The sequence below is a fragment of the Piliocolobus tephrosceles genome, chromosome 11, assembly GCF_002776525.5.
Source record: "Piliocolobus tephrosceles isolate RC106 chromosome 11, ASM277652v3, whole genome shotgun sequence".
Lineage (NCBI taxonomy): Eukaryota > Metazoa > Chordata > Mammalia > Primates > Cercopithecidae > Piliocolobus > Piliocolobus tephrosceles.
Window position 1 is genome coordinate 128,044,889 of NC_045444.1, and position 17,023 is coordinate 128,061,911.

General features: G+C 49.0%; 2 protein-coding genes across 39 annotated transcripts in view; one reads left to right on the top strand and one right to left on the bottom strand.

Moving 5' to 3' along the window:
- The window catches only part of LOC111549147, a 3,275-nt gene extending 1,182 nt beyond the window's left edge, over positions 1 to 2,093 (bottom strand). Inside the window, exons 1-2 of the mRNA XM_031936570.1 lie at positions 1,763 to 2,093; positions 12 to 194 (exon numbers count right to left, since the gene is read on the bottom strand). Coding sequence (XP_031792430.1) covers positions 12 to 194; positions 1,763 to 1,946 — 367 coding nt within the window. The 5' untranslated portion in view covers positions 1,947 to 2,093. The remainder of the gene's footprint in view (positions 1 to 11; positions 195 to 1,762) is intronic.
- A 2,612-nt stretch (positions 2,094 to 4,705) lies between these two features.
- The window catches only part of LOC111549085 (rab-like protein 2B), a 15,497-nt gene continuing 3,179 nt past the window's right edge, over positions 4,706 to 17,023 (top strand). For 5 of the 38 annotated variants that reach the window (XM_023222173.2, XM_023222156.2, XM_023222166.2 and 2 more), the window contains exons 1-6: positions 4,716 to 4,895; positions 5,110 to 5,358; positions 6,949 to 7,112; positions 9,985 to 10,014; positions 11,211 to 11,290; positions 12,085 to 12,164. In XM_023222173.2, the coding sequence (XP_023077941.1) occupies positions 7,006 to 7,112; positions 9,985 to 10,014; positions 11,211 to 11,290; positions 12,085 to 12,164 (297 nt within the window). In that variant the 5' untranslated portion in view covers positions 4,716 to 4,895; positions 5,110 to 5,358; positions 6,949 to 7,005. Of the gene's footprint in view, positions 5,006 to 5,109; positions 5,507 to 6,948; positions 7,113 to 9,984; positions 10,015 to 11,210; positions 11,291 to 12,084; positions 12,165 to 17,023 lie in introns of all 38 variants that reach the window. The other 33 variants (XM_023222163.2, XM_023222158.2, XM_023222167.2 and 30 more) reach the window with 15 other exon arrangements.

Below are 17,023 nucleotides of genomic sequence, written 5' to 3' on the forward strand. Positions count from 1 at the left end.
GGTCCTCTCACCCCCTTCAGAGTAAAGGGCCAGCAGTCGGCAGTCACTGGAAAAGTAGTGAGACAGGAAGGTGAGGAGCATGAAGTGCCACCGTACCCGCCTCCAGTGTCTGGCACAGAATATGACGAGGAACCTCCGTGAATTGGAATCTTCCATATCTTCACACATGTGAGTTTCTGCTAGATGTAATTTGACTTATAAAAAGAAAGAAATATGACCTTCTTGTATCTAAATATTGTAGAAGAGTTAATGGTTGTAACCTGGATGTTTTAAATTCTGAGATGCTATTAAATCAATATTCATCACAAATGTATTGATAATTTTTTAGAAGAACAGAAGAGATCTCATCATATTTAATGCAGTATATCAATTGTAAGATGCATGCTAATTCCAGAAAAAGTAAAGCATAAAAAAAATCTGTCTTAGAATGGAAAAATACAGTAAACTATTTTTAACTAGAATTTAAATGCAACATTTTAGGATATGAAGCCATCAACTCATCTTGAAAACTACTGGCTCAGATGACCTCAGCAATAGGAAACCTCTAACAGATCACGAATCTAATGAGATAATTTTCTGTGTCTTTGACTGAGAGTCTGTCTGAAAGTGGTGCAGTTTTTACAGAAGAGGAATAACGTGTCCCAGACTGAGAACGCTTCATGGGCCACCATTCTGGGCAGTGTGGAGTTTTAGCAGTGAGTATTCAGAAACAGAGGAATAATTGGCACTTTTTATAAAAAAGATTATCTTGTCTATTTTCCTTTAAATATGCAGCAGAAGTTTACTATTATACAACTAAATTATGTGGGTTCTCTAATTGCCCACTTATTCTACCTGGATTAACATGTGGTTTATTTCACCTTGATGCTTTTAAAGACAAGCATGTGCTGTGTGAGGGTTAGAACATGAGCCATAAACAAGGAGGGTGAGATGGCAGTGCCTCCCCAAAAATGCAGTACCCCAGGGCCTGCACAGGGAACACTGCTTTGAACCTTAACACTTCTGAAATGGCTGGACATCTCTGCATGAGCTGTGTACCCAGTTGTTCCATTTATTCTTATATTTTACAAGTATGTAGCAAATTCTTGAGCTAGGCCATGTGGTCTGCCAAAGGAATAAGATATCCTTTGTTATCATTTTATTTTATTTCATTTCAATAGTTTTGGCGAACAGGTGGTTTTGGTTAAATGCTAAAGCTCTTTATTGACGGTTTCTGAGATTTTCGTCTATCCATAGCCCAAGCGGAGTACAATGTACCCAATGTGTAGGGTTTTATCCCTCCCCTCCCTCTCACCTTTCCCCCTGAGTCCCCAAAGCCCACTTATCATTCCTAGGCCTTGGAATCATCGTCATAGCTTATGTCCCACTGATAAGAAAGAACATACAGCGTGGAGTTTACGTCAGCAGAGGGCTCCAGGGGATGGGTGGGGCAGGCCAGGCCATAAATGAGGGCCTAGAGCCAGGGTTACCCAGGAAGGGTGGACCCATTTTGCCAAGCACACTAACCCTAAAAACTGTAACCCTTACCCTTAAGCCCAACCTTAACCCTAAACCTTAGCCCTAACCTTTAACACCTTACCATAACCCCAACCCTAACCCCAACCATAACCCTAAAACACTAACGCTAAAACCCTAACCCCAACACTAAACCCTAATCATAACCCTAAACACAACCCCAACCCTAACCCTGGCCCGAACCACAACCACAACCCCAGCCCCAAGCCTAACCTTCACCCTAACCCCTACCCCCAGCCTTTCTTACCTTTTACATCTGTCCAGATTCTCCAGTAGAAGCAGGGACCCTTGGTTCCCAGGTGTGCACCACTGCATCTGGCACAGGACTCCGTATCAGTCCCCAAATAAGCACCCGAATGCTCACAGTGCAGCCAGGCAGTGGAAGCCCAGGGTGTATTCTCACCTCCAGAACCAGGGCCCAGCACCTGCATCAGGCTGATCAGGGCTGAAGTGAGCTGTGGCACCCAAGGTCTTCGTAAGACCAAGGCCACGTTGTGCCTCCTATCACAGAGCGAGACGCAGCAGCCTTCGAAGGCAGGGGCCCTTCCCTGATGACACTCCAAGCACAAAGTACTGGACTTTCACACAATGAGGCTGCACACATTATTCTGTTTAAATCCCCACCTAGGCCACTGGGAGAAATGGTGACAGAGGGACCCTCGTGTTGCCCTGTGGTAGACATGCTCTGGTTCATACAACTGCAAGCCATTTACAAGAAACTCAAGCTGAAACGCTACTTGTTTCCAACTTCTTGTTTGCAGAGGATTTACAATTTACACTCCAAAACAGACAGCCACAGAGCACACTACTTCTCCTCTGAAGTTGCTCTGAGGGCCTCTGCATCAGTCCTAGAACTGGAAGACTGGTGGACAAGAACTGGGATGTGGATGGGGCACTGGATACTTGCTGGACACCAACCTCCTCTCACCTAACCTTACAGACGGCCCAGATCTCACCTGCCCAAATCAGACATTTTAACACACACAGCTCTCAACAGCAGGACCTACAGACACAAAACTCCAAGGTAAAGGATTGTCTCAACTCCTTGGTGTCTCAACGAACTAAAACACTACCTAGCACAGGTGCACCATCAACCTTATTCACTAAATAAACCTCTGTATATTTTATTCATCTTTGATTGTGGAAATGATATGAACAAAAAGATGTTTTATAAATTGAACTAAAGACCTTTGAGGTCTCTTCACAGGATCCTATCTGGTGGACCCCCAAATCTGCCAACACGGAGAAGTCATTCGTAAACACGTGCAGGGCAGAGGCCAGACAAAACCATCTCGCAGCCTCAAAGTGGCCTGGCAGTCACAGGAACGGCCATGTGGGGTCTGGCCTGTACGAGGAAGTCAGGCTTTTGGTTTGAGGCAGCCTACTGCACCACAAAACCAAGTTCTGCCTAACAAAGAAAAAACAGCCCACCCACTCGCCTTAATATCCCAGGTGGTAATCTAAGAACAATATCCGCTTGACACCCCTTCTCCTCCACCCTCCATATCCAAGCTATCACCAAGATCCTGGCAATCCTACCTCCTAAATGTCTCTCAAATCCACTTCTCTCCCTTCGGAGTCCAGGCCACCAGCATGACTTCTGCATGTGTGTAGCAGCCTCCTCGCAGGATCTAAAAATGCAAATCCAGTCATAGGCTCTGTGAAAAGAAAATCTTGGGGCCCCAAAATTACTAAGCTAAAGGGAAAAGTGAAGCTGGGAACTGCTCAGGGCAAACCTGCCTCCCATTCTATTCCAAATCACCTATCTCCACACTAAGATAGGTGCACGTCTGATCGCCTCCTTTGGAGAGGCTAACCAGAAACTCAAAACAACGCAATATTTGTCTGTCACCTACCTGTGACCTTGGAAGCCCCCTCCCTGCTTCCAGTTGTCCCCACCTTTCTGGATGGAAGCAAGGTACTTCTGATATGTATTGACTGATGTCTCATGTCTCCCTAAAACCAAGCTATGTCCTGACCACCTTGGGCACTTGTCATCAGGATCTCCTGAGGCTGTCACGGGTGCACGTCCTCAACCTCGGCAAAATGAACTTTCTAAATCACCTGAAACCATCTCAGATAGTCAGGGTTCACAGCTCCCTTTCCCCAACCCTCCCAGGAGCCCCTCGTGGGCGCCCAGGTCCTGCATGCTGTTGTGGCCGAGGCTCACCTGGAGCAACTCAACTCTTCCTTACAGCCTCATGAACTTTTCAGTTCCTAAAGCTGTTTAGCCTGTGAAAGGAAAATGAATCTGAGGGCCCAAAAATCACTAATCTAAAGGGAAAAAAGCTGGGAACTGCTTAGGGCAAACCTGCCTCCCCTTCTATTCAAAGTCACCCCTCTGCTCACTGAGATAAGTGCGTATCTGATGGCCTCCTTTGGAGAGGCTATTCAGAAACCCAAACGAATACAACAGTTTGTCTCTCACCTACCTGTGACCTGGAAGCCCCCTCCCTGCTTCGACTTGTCCCGCCTTTCCCGACGGAACCAATGTTCATCTTACATATATTGATGTCTCCTGTCTCCCTAAAATTTATAAAACCAAGCTGTGTCCCGACCACCTTGGACACATGTCGTCAAGACCTCCTGAGGCTGTGTCACGGGCGTGCGTCCTCAACCTTGGCAAAATAAACTTTCTAAATTGACTGAGACCGTCTCAGATATTCGGGGTTCACAAGCCCATGCATGGGGACGTCCCCTGGGGTAGCGCCCCTCCTCCACTGAGCTCACTTGCGTCCTCCTCGTGCGTTTTCTTCAGAAGAAATTTCACAGCTACTTGGTCCACACCTGTCGGCCCTACAGGAACCGCTGTTCTCCACAGGCACATAGGCGGCGTACCTGCTGGGCTGTGTGGAGAGGACCAGGTTCCTCTCCTAATTCCCGCTCAGCTAGTAACGAACGTCGACAAGTCGAGAAATTTGCTCAAATTTACCCCATCAAATAAATAAAAAATGGAGAAAGCTGGACCTGCGCCCCCCACCGCTGACGTGTTCACCCCTCCACTCCCTCTAGGCGGGCGGCACCCACTGAACCCTCAGTACCAACCACACCCGCAGCCAGGAGACCCAGGACCGCACTTCGCCGCATGCGCACTCCCTGCAGCCCTCCCGCCAGGCGCCGCGCTGGACAGCCCGCGCCCCAGCGGGGTCCTTCAGGCCTTCTGCCGGGCAGCCTCTCTCGGGGTCCTTGCGCGGTTGCGTAGCAGCTGCGAGGACGCGGGCCGAGCCGGAAGCAGAGTACGCGGCAGCGCGAGCTGGGCCGGCGGGCGTGGTTTGAGACCGCGCAAAGTCCAGGCGGGCGGCAGGGCCCGAGGGGCCGCTGGCCGCGGGCGGGCGACCTGCAGCGTCACTGGTCTCTCCAGCCCTCACTCAGGACCGCACGTGAGGGCAAATCCGCCCCGGTGGCTGGCTTAGCACGCGGGATCAGCCCCTCAGAGGCTGCCCTAGAGGTCTGGGCGGGAGGGCGTCCCGGTCGGGGGAAGGACGGAAAGGTGGCTTCGCGAGGCTGTTGTGGGGGGTGGGACGGGCAGCCTGGCGATGCCTGGACATGGTTGGTGCCCAAAAACATTTATCGAAAGATAGCTTGCCCACTTAGATCGCAAGGACAGCGACAACCAAGTCTTCGCCCGTAAGCGGTGGCTCACGACTGTAGTCCCAGGGATGCCGAGGAGGGAGGATCGTTTGAGTCCAGGAGTTGAGGGCTGCAGTGAGCCGTGATCGCGCCACTGCACTCCAGCCTGGGCGACAGAGTGAGACCCTGTCTCTTAACAAAAGAAAGAACCTCTTCAAGCATGGAGCCGTGCAGCTGGATTTGGCTTTCTGTCGCTCTCTCTACAGGGTACAGGTGAAAGGGGGCAGACCCCTCACCATGCTTTCCAAGCATCTGCCGCTTCCCAGGAATTTTGTCCCTGGATAAACAAGGCGAAGTCCCTGGCTGTGCAGAAGCAGTAGCTGTGTGGTGGCACAGTCAGGAAAACTCGGGGGCCCTGTTGGTATTTTCTACCCCTGGCCCGTGTGCATACTTCTGTCGTAGCTCTTACCACAGTAGACTCTGCTATCGTTGTGTCTTACATCCCCTGAACCCTGTGCAACGTCTGCTCATGGTGAATGCTCAGTAAGGTTCACCTATTGCTGCTATCTCGTCATCATATCATTTCTATGGGCCCACCTAGCTAAGAGTCTGGACTGTGATTACATTCTCAGGAATGTTTGCAAAGTCATATTTAGGTGTGAGGAGAGTAAAACAGAGCTAGAAATTATGTTGTACACAGCCTTTGGCACTGGATGCCTGGTGAATGTCTTGCGCAAATGGGTAATGTGAGGAGCAGCATTTGGGGTGCACAGGACTTAAAGTATTTGTGTATAACATGTTATTGATGCCTGTGTGTCATACTCTGCTTCTCCAAGTCTAGTAGTCAATTGCATACCATATCGGAGTCCAGCACTGAGGGAAGCAGTCTAGATGGAGGTACAGCGGGGTATAATCAGCATTTAGGAGATACTTGAAACTAATAAAGGTTGAAACATCACTGGAGAATGGGGTTAGGGGAATTGCACATGTCGAGAGAGGGAGAGGCAGGTACAGATTACAGTAGGATGGAAAATGAAGGGGAGGTAAAAGGCATGAAGAAGGCAAAGGATCACAAGTGTGGGTCAGGCATATTTGACTGTGTGTCAGTGTCATTCAGTGGTGAGAGCTCAGGCTTTCTGGCAGACAGTGTCTCATGTCAACCATGTGACTAGGCACTGTTTTTCTGTGTGTGTGTGTGTGTGTGTGTGTGTGTGTGTGTGTTTGTCCCTGTTTTACAAGTAAGGAAACTTTTGTATGTTGAACTTGTAAATACAGGCCAGGCACGGTGGCTCACGCCTGTAATCCCAGCACTCTGGGAGGCCAAAATGGGTAGATCACTTGAGGTCAGGAGTTCGAGACCAGCCTGGCCAACATAGTAAAACCCTGTCTCTACTAAAAATACAAAAATTAGTTGGGCATGATGGGAGGTGCCTGTAATCCCAGCTACTGGGGAGGCTGAGGCAGGAGAATCACTCAAACCTAGTAGGTGGAGTTTGCAGTGAGCCAAGATCGCGCCACTGCACTCCAGCCTGGGGGATAGAGCAAGACTCCATCTCAAAAAAAAAGAACTTGTAAATACAGAATACTGTCTCTCCAGGTGGTCGTGGGAGGTGTGACCTTAAGCATACCTGCAATAGGAATATATCATAGGGAAAACCACCCTAAGAGAATCTTGTGGGTACAAGGTTACAACCCCAAGGCGCAGCATGTGGCAGGCAAGTTGGTGGTGAATGGAGAAGGGTGTGAGCGTATTCTTGGGCCCCTCTCTCATTGGCTCATTGTCTCTCCTGTCCAGGAAGAGGAGGAAATAAATTTGGTTGAGGGGACTTATCTCTGACAACATCCTCTTGTTGATCTTCCCAGATAGTGACAAGACCCTCCCCTCCCCTGGGCTCGACCCCTCTCTACAGCTAGGAGCCAATGGCAGAAGACAGAACCAAACCCACTGAGCTGGACCAAGGGAAGTATGATGCTGATGACAACGTGAAGATCATCTGCCTGGGAGACAGCGCAGTGGGCAAATCCAAGTATGTTGAGAGATTAGGGAAGAAATATCAGCCCCAGAGAGGGTCTGGGTCATTTAAAAAGTCCTCCAGAGGCAGAGGAGCATGACTTCTTGGGGCTGGTGAAGGAGCAGTCTTGGCTGGAGTCCAGATGTTCACGGAGGAACGAGGGGAATCACGAGAGCAGTTGTGTGTGTTGGGTGGAGGGGCAGGTCATAAGGACTGAGGAATTTGAGTGTTTCCTCTGAGCCCTGAGAGAACATGTGGAGCAACTGAGGACATTGTATGTGGTTTGTGGGCTGAGGGATGGCAAGGGCGGGGAGTGGGAATGGAAAGAGAAAAGTGACTATGCCACCGTGACAGATTGGGTAAAGGTGGTGAAGATGCTTTCTTGGAGGGACTCTCTGAGATACAGAAAACGGGGTAGAACTGACGATTGACTATAATCATTGTGAAGACTGGCTTATTCTTTGAATGAATTTCGGTGCCTACATGCCACCCGGAGAGGTGAAGGGAGGCTCTGCGGTGCTGGCGGCTTGTCTCCATGAGACGTCCTATTTCTCATACCTAGGGCTGGTGAGGGCACATGCCCATTTCTGCCTTCATAGCATGAGGGTGCACTTGCCCCTGCCCAGAGAACTGGTTACGCTTATTTCCCAAGTACTCCAGGCCCACCTTGTTTTCTACCTTCATTTTTATAAACATGTCCTTTGACTCAGGTAGCTGTGAATAGTTCTCTGGGGGCTTTGCTGGTTTTTCGGCCATCTCCATGAATTTGGATTCTCTCTCTCTCCCGCTCTCTCTCTCTCTTCCCCACCACACAATCACACACTGCAGCTCTGGTTTAGTTTTTTTGTTTGTCTGTTTTGAGACGGAGTCTCGCTCTGTCCCCCAGGCTAGAGTGCAGTGGCATGATCTCAGCTCACTGCAACCTCTGCCTCCTGGGTTCACGCCATTCTCATGACTCAGCCTCCTGAGTAGCTGGGATTACAGGCATGCGCCACCATGCCTAGCTAATTGTTTTGTATTTTTAGCACAGGTTTTGCCATGTTGGCCAGGCTGGTCTGGAATTCCTAACCTCAAGCAATCTGTCTGCCTTGGCCTCCCAAAATGCTGGGATTACAGGTGTGAGCCACCGCACCCGGCCAACAAGACGTGGCTTTCTGATTCCATCTTTAAGAGTAGTTAGGTCCACATGTGTTGTCTTTTTTCTTTGATAGCTGTATAACTTGACCTTTAGGGTCTTCCATTCCTGTTAATAATTGCCTATCATCGTTGTGCAAAGAGGGCACAGGCACATACCCCCACCCCCAACTAAGGCCACATGGTGTGAGTACAGAGTAGGGTGATGGGGGAAATTTACAAGCAGAAAAGTCACAGCATGTGACTCCGTGGGTCCCAAACTCTCGTTATCCTGAGGGAGTTGTGCTTAGGCCAAAAGTAACCAGTGCCTACTCTAAATATTTTTGGGAAAAGAAGACAGGGGACATCTGTGTATGTGACAGAGACAGAGGCAGCTTCCTAGAGCCTACGAAGATAGGCCTGCTCTGTTGTTGGGCTCAGGCCTGCCGAGCTGGTTCTCTGCTAAGCTGCAGAATGTTGGGAGGGAATGAGTCTCTGGGGCTTGTTTTTCTCTCCTTCATCCTGTCTTCCAGAGGCAACTTTTCCTTAAGAAAATCCATCTGTGCCTGTGTTTTTATTCTTTCACTGCTTCTGCTTTGATGGGGCAAGTTTATGGATCTCTCCTCTTCTTCCTCCACTTCCTGAGCACGTGCCCTCTCAAGACAGTGTTCTGAGCTTGGGTCTTTTTCATTTACCATCTTAACCTCTGGCTGCGGAAATTTCTTTGTGTAATTTTCTATGTAATCTAAGAAGATGATGTGTTTTCTTTATAGTAAGGGTACTGTTTCTTTATAGTTATAAAATCAATCTATCCTCCTTTTACAATTGAAGCTGCAGTTTAAAGTCGGAAGTATAAAATCATGGTTGGAGTGTATTACACTGACAGACAGGCAAGCAGTGACCCTACAAAACATGAGGGAAAAATGTTGCAATGTAAAGAGAGTGGTCAGGGAAGGCCTAGTTGTAAAGATAACATTGGGTCAAAGACTTGAAAAAAGCAAGGAGTAAGCCTTGCAGATATCTGGCAGGAGCATTTCAACAACAAAAGGAGGAAATGGCTGGTGGCTAGAACAGAGGGAGAGAAAAAGAAATGGGAGAGTTTGAACTGAAAGAAATGGGGAACCACTGGATGGTTTTGCACAGAGGAGTGACAAAATCTGCCTAATTTTTTAACAGAATAACTGACTGCATTCAGAATAGATAGTCCTCTCAATAACCAATAGATCAAGCAGGTTCTCTTGTCTCAGCCTCCCGAGTAGCTGGGATTACAGGCATGTGCCACCACCCTGGCTAAATTTTTTGTATTTTTAGTGGAGACAAGGGCTTCACCATGTTGACCAGGCTGGTCTTGAACTCCTGACCTCAAGTGGTCCACCCGCCTTGGCCTCCCAAAGTGCTGGGATTACAGGCGTGAGCCACTGTGCCCGGCTGGGAAATGGCTTTTGAACGGAAGGCCCAGCATTGGCCTGGCCTCTGTTTCTCTGTGCATAACACAAGGGTAATTGTATGTGCAGCACTGTGCTGTGGTGAAGATAACAGATATGAGAGCTTCACATGGGCTGGTGTGTGTACTCACAGTGACATGAGCTGTTTGGTTATGATGGGTTGGTAATGCTGATTCCCAGGTTCCAGACTTGACCCGGAAACTGTGTGACTGTGGAGCGAAAGGGGGGAACCACAGGTGGCTTCCAGGTTGTCAGCCTTAGGGTGATAAAGTTTGGGACAAGGGAGAGATGGAGATGCCATCTGACCACTTTGCCTGTTCTGCTTTCAGACTCATGGAGAGATTTCTCATGGATGGCTTGTATCCTTCAAGGTTTGAAATACCCCTTTTTCCTGTGGGTCTTCCCACGCTCATGTATCAGTGCCCCACTGCCCACCCCTTTGTAGCAGCAGCCCAGGAAGGAGGATTGGGTAAGTGAATGCACAGGTTTTGTCCCACACTTGTTTCTTGCCGATTGATCCACATGGCATTGCACAATCAGTGCTGTATATTTTGGACCTTACTCATATTTAGATTTGTTTTATATTAAGAGGGCAGTACAGTGGCAAACAGCAAATGGTTTGGATCTAATGCCTGGATTGAAACCCCACCTCCTCCTCCTCCTTAGTAGCTTCTGACACTGGCCAAGTCATTTAACCTCAAAGCTTGGGCCCCCTACTGTTGAAAAACATCTCTGATATGAATGAACTTTGTGAAATAGGAGCTGCCAGCCCCACCTTCCTGCCATGAATTGTTATATTGTATAGGTTTGGAGTGAGTTCCTCCCTGCAACTGGGAGATTTATAAACAGCTTCCCAAGTGGATCCACTGAAAAGCACAGGTGAGAAAAGCCCCTGGAGCCTTCTGCTCCCTGTCCTGTGCTCTGCACCCCAACGCTCAGTTGCCTTAAGATCTGAGTATGTGTTACTCCACCTTGTACCAAGTGCTTCTGCACACCCAGCCCACCTGCAACATTTGGCTCTGCTTTTTACACTGTCCGGCTTCTTGCAGCCTCAGAAGGTGTTTCTCCCCAGAGTTTCACCCTTTTTCTCAGGGTTTCACACATAGGCAGACTCCAAATTGATAGATGGCTTGTCAGCTGTAAGGCTTGTGGGAGCTTTTGTCCCTGGAATGGTCATGTTGCTACCTAGGGTCAGGGTTTCCTTTCTAGCCTATGAAAGCTCCATCATGATTGAGTTGGGGTTTCCGCATTTGCATTCTCCAACCGCGTGATGCCCTTTATGACACTTGTCTGTAAAATCCTGTTCTGCGTTTTACCTCAGACTTCGATGACCAGAACACACTCCCGTCTCCTCCCACCCCTCACTCTTCCGTGGAGCTTGTACCAGTGATATGTGAAGCTGATCCTCTGTCTGCAACATTCGTTTGATTTAAAATCTCAGTAACTCCAAAGAGAAGAGGAGGGAGAGGATCCATTTCATCAAACCAAACACCCCTGCTCCCCACTCCTTCCTTACCTCCCCTTTTATTGATTTTGGTCCTTAACCTGAGTGCAGTCAGCCACAGCAGCTGTCCACATACGCCCTGACCCTGTACAAGCACACAACCACGGTAGATGGCAAGACCATCCTTGTGGGTAAGTGGCACAGGGCCAAGCCATGCTGACCCTCAGGAAAGAGGAAATGGGAGACGAGGGGAGGTGAGGGAACGTTCATAAGGAGAGAGTCCAGAGGGAGAAAATGAGACCCCAGGCAGGGATAAGGGGTGGTAGAGAGAACCCAGAGAGCCAGGAGCCCCGGGAGGCCATGGAAGGTGGAAGGAGGCACACAGGGGCCAAGTCCCAGCCCTCTGACCTGGCGTCCAGGGCAGCACCTGTGCAGGGCAAGGTAGTAGTTTGCCTAGCTTCAGGGGTTCTTATTCAGCCAGTTTAAAAAAATAAATGTGGTCAGAACATTATCTACCACATCGGGCTTTGACCTTCCATCGGGTCATAATCTTCTCCTTGGCCAGGCCACACAGCCTGCCTGACTCTGTCTACCATCTGTGGTCAGCGCACGTGAGAAGTTGGACTAGTTTAGAACTTAGAAGACCCTGCATATCATGTGGGAAACAGGGGGAACCTGTCTTCTCCCTCCTTGGGCTTCCAGTGCGTGTTGTCCTTCCTCCTGGCCCCTAACTCACGGTCTTCCCATACAGACAGGTGAACACACACCTCTCTCATCACACTCGGGTACATTGTGTTGAAGACCCACGTGTGGAGCTGTGTGGTCTCTGTTTCTCCCTGTGCTCCCCGTGTACACTCACACACGTGCTGTGGTTTGTGCCACATGTGTGTTGTATTTTAGTGACTTGCACAGAAATGTACCAGGCATGTGGGTCTCTTTGATCTCTAGCCCCCAACAGGCAGTCAGAGCTGTGTTCACATTGCAGACTTTTGGGACACGGCAGGCCAGGAGCGGTTCCAGAGCATGCATGCCTCCTACTACCACAAGGCCCACGCCTGCATCATGGTACGAGACGGGGTGGAGGTGGACAAAGGCACTGGGCAAGTCTGGCCTGAGGGGTGAGGGGCCTAGCAGCCCTGGGCCCTCTTAACCAAGTCTGGGTGTTGTGGGAGGGGGTCTCAGGGTCACCCAGGGATGTTTCAAACCACACTTGCTCCCCAGAGCTTCTTAGTGAGAAGGTGCCAGGTGAGCTCTCTGGAGGTGGGGATGGGTGGAGAAAAGGTGGAACAGCAAGCTCAGGGCTTCACCATCAGGTGTAGCATCCAAGAGGCAAACGTGCGCCAGAGACAGGGCCACAGTCCCTCTGACAGACCCACCCTGTCAGACAAGTTCCCAAGGCCTCCCTCTACTGTTGCCTGCTGCTTTTCCCTAGGGGGCACATGCTGGGACTGAGTAGATGCCGTGGGTCCCAGAGAACCTTCTCTCTCAGGCCAGCCCTTGCCTCCCTCCGAGCCTCCCATTTTGTTGCCTAGGACACAGTCCTTACGGTTCCACCCCGGTGGCCAGGGTGTGGTAAGTGCCTGAAATGCAGCTGAGGAAAGGGCTAAGAAAGGAAAAAGGAGCTCTGTAAACCTGTGTCCTATAGAAGTTCCCACCCGTGAATTCCCTGGCTTGGTTCTCAGGCCACCACTTTTAGATGCCGAAAAGGAGCATGTTTTTCTTTCGAGCCACTTAAAAAACATTTTCATGGCTGGGCATGGTGGCTCATGCCTGTAATCCCAGCACTTTGGGAGGCCAAGGTGGGTGGATCACCTGAGGTCAGCAGTTTGAGACCAGCCTGGCCAACATGGTAAAACCCCGTCTCTACTAAAAATACAAAAAATTAGCCGGGCATGGTGGTAGGCGCCTGTAATCCCAGCTACTTGGGAGGCTGAGGCACGAGAATCACTTGAACCCAGGAGGCAGAGGTTGCGGTGAGGCAAGATCGCGCCATTGCACTCCAGCCTGGGCGACAGAGCGAGACTCCATCAAAAAAAAAAAAAAAAAAACCCACATTTTCATGAACATCAGCCATCTACACTGCAGGAAGTAATAGACTAGTCTTCTGAATTATGAACCTAGCAATTGTCACCAAGTGAAAACCTTAGTCACTAAAATTTCTTGGAATAGCATTCAAGGTCTTGCTTTAACACAAAACCCCAAAACTTGGTGGCACAAAACCACCATTTTCTGATGGATCGGTAATCCATAATGTCTGAAGTCTCAGCTAAGAAGACTCCAAGGCTGGGTTCCAGGCTGGAACTGCCTGGGGCATCTCCCCACGCACACACTGGTACTTGGCTGGACCACCAGCAGGTTCTGCTCCCCGTGTTTCTTCACAGTTTGTCCGTTCGGCCGATTTGGGCTTGCTCACAGAGTGTCAGCCAAGATCCCAAGATCAAGCATCCAAAGAGAACCTGGTGGGACTTGTATTTCCCTTTATGGCCTAGCCCTGGAAGTTACGTGGCATCTCTCTGGCCATAGTCACAGAGGGAAGAAACAGATGGCACTTCTCAGTGGGGAATCAGAGTCACATGATTAAAAGAACACATGGGATGGACAGGTTGCCACCATTTTTGGCATGTATTAATAAAGTCTGCCATGGCACTCCATAGCATTTAGACACCTACCTTTCTAGCCCTACCTCCCACTTAGTGATTGTCTATAAGTATGCACACCTTACCTTGGCACTGAGAGGGAAGCATGGCTGAGCAGGTGTCATCTCATCTGTAAGAAGCAATAGCAGAGGGAATCCAGAAGGAGCTGCTCTGTTCTGCTCATTGTCACCTGCTCCTCTGCACACCTTCCTTCATGCTCTTCCCTCAGCCTCTCCCCAGCTCACACCCCTTTACTTGAAACTCTGCTCATTTCTCAGGCCCTGCTTAAATGCCATCACCTCCATGCAGCCTCTTCTGATGTTTGTCATTAGAATTGTTCTTTCCTGTGTGCACCACCGATCACTTCCACAGCGTGGATTCTGTCTGTGATGCACATGTGCAGGATGCCAGGAGTGCCAAGGCGGAAAGACACAATGCTGCCCCCAGGAACTTACTGACTGGTGGGCACAGTACAGATACCAGGGGTGAAGACAGTGAGGATTCTTCCCTTCTGACCCTTTGCAGATGGTAAAGGAAGGAGCTCATCAGCTGATTCCCCCCACTGCCCCTTAAGAACAAAATCCCTTGAAAAATTCCAAAAGCTTGAACTCTGATCACTGTTAAGGTACTAAACAAGAGGATAATGGGGTAAGGCAAATGGGGCTAGTGTAGTGCAGAAGTCTGACCCTCAAGAGCAGAGGAGCTTGGTCCTAGCCGGTTTGGTTTCGGGCCTACTCTGGCATTTGGTATTTTGAGCTCACCTCTCTTTTTCTCTTGGAGTGACTGCTTCCTGCATCTGATGCATCTCCATGGGCTCCCCTCAGACCCTCTTCTGAAGGCCTGGGGTGTCTCTCCTGCCACCGTGCCTGTGTCTGCAGGTGCCTGCCACCAGCCCCAGTCTGCTGCACGGGCCCTGGCGGGTAGAAAGCACTCACCTTCTGACCACACGGGGAGCTGAGGGTCAGAGACGGAGCCAAGGCTCGACCCTCCACCTTGAAACCTTGAGATGGGGATGCTGCTCATTCTAGCCAGCTCCTCCTCGGCTCTCCAAACAAGGAAAGGGTGCTCAGGAAACCAGACCTGGACAAAAGGAATCTAAGCCTGGTGTGAGGCAGATTCTGGAAGTTTCCTTACAGACATCCTTTATAAGGAGTCTTCCTCGGCAATTCAAGACAACCTGGTGATTCATTGATATTGGCCTGTGAAAGAGAATCCACATAGACTTCCTGCCGCCTCTTGAGGTGTGACAGCTGCTGACCCTCCCACCACCACACAGGACGAGCCCCTAGCCCTGAGCTTGAACCATGTTCCTTGCACAAATAGCTGGGTGATTTAGAAGTGAGATCAGCTGTGCCAGCAGTTACAGGGTGGTGGTTGTCTGTAACTTTAATCCACTGACTGTTGTACTAGGGCAGTTCGGGCTCGACACTTGGGAGGAGCTCCTGTGAAGGGCACGAAGGCTCACTATAGCAGCAGCTCAGTTGTCTTTCAGAGTTCTGCCCTTAGAGCTGGTTTACAGTGCTCATCCTTCTTGCTGATATTTTAAAATAGGTAAAAACAGGCTGGGCATGGTGACTCATGCCTTTAATCCCAGCACTTTGGGAGGCTGAGGTGGGCAGATCACCTGAAGTCAGGAGTTCGAGACCAGCCTGACCAACATGGTAAAACCCCATCTCTACTAAAAATACAAAAATTAGCCAGGCGTGGTGGTGCGCACCTGTAATCCAGCTACTCAGGAGGCTGAGACGGGAGAATTGCTTGAACCCAGGAGGTGGAGGTTGCAGTGAGCCAAGACAGCACCACTGCACTCCAGCCTGGGCAACAGCAGGACTCCGTCTCAAAATAAATACATAAATAAATAAAAACAAGTAAAAACAATAAATTATAAAAACGTAACACAATTATGAACTACAAATAATAAAACATTAAAATTTTAAAAAGTTTAGAGGGCAGTCACAGTGGCTTCTGCCTGTAATCCCAGAAAGTTGGGAGGCCGAAGCAGGAGGGTCACTTGAGCCCAGGAGTTCAAGACCAGCCTGGTTAATATAATGAGACCTCATCTCTACAAAAAATATACAAAATTAGCCAGGCATGGTGGCATGTGCCTGTACTTCCAGCTACTCCGGAGGCTGAGGTAGGAGGCTCACCCGAGCCCAGGGAGTCCAGGGGGCAGTAAGCCAAGATTGTGCCACTGCACTCCAGCCTGGGTGACAGAGTAAGACCCTGTCAAAAAACAAAAAAAGCAGAAAGAACAAAGAGGTAAACAAAAGCTTAAAATTAAATCAGCCAGGTGCAATAGCTCATGCCGGTAATCCCAGTACTTTGGGAGGCCTAGGCAGGCAGATCACTTGAGGTCAAGAATTCAAGACCAGCCTGCCCAACATGGCGAAACCCTGTCTCTACTAAAAACATAAAAATTAGCCAGACATGGTGGCGCACGCCTGTAGTCCCAGCTACTGAGGAGGCTGAGACAAGAGAATCACTTGAACACAGAAGTCAAAGGTTGCAGTGAACTGAGATTATGCCACCACACTCCAGCCTGGAAAACAGAGTGAGACTCCATCTAAAAGAAAAAAGAAATCAAGGCCTGTTGTGGTGGCTAACACCTATAACCCCAGCACCTTTAGAGACCCAGGTGGGAAGATCCCTTGAGGCCAAAAGTTTGAGATGAGCCTGGGCAATATAGGGAGAGCCTGCCTCTACAAAAAAAATAATTTAAGAATTAATGGGTGCATGCTACTTGGGAGGCTGAAGTAGGAGGATCCCTTGAGCCCAGGAGTTTTGAGGTTGCAGTGAGCTGTGATTGAGCCACTACATTCTAGCCTGGGTGACAGAGGGAAACCCTGTCTCTAAAAAGTAAAAAATAAATCAATAGTAACTACAGTAAAACTCTAGAAAGATTTACAGTTACTACAGAGGAACTTTAAAACAGTTTAAGCAATAACTATAAGAGTAGACTAAAAAACACGTAAGTTTACAATTTCTAACAGACTGTATCAATTGGCAAATTGATTCAATTTATGATTGTTAAAATAGGTGAATAAGATTAGATGACAAGATAACAAAAAAGGAATACGTTATTTATTTATTTATTTATTTACTTATTTTGAGACGGAGTTTTGCTCTTGTTGCCCGGGCTGGAGTGCAATGGCATGGTCTGGGCTCACTGCAACCTCTGTCTCCAATTTCTAACAGACTGTATCAATTGGCAAATTGATTCAATTTATGATTGTTAAAATAGGTGAATAAGATTAGATGACAAGATAACAAAAAAGGAATACGTTATTT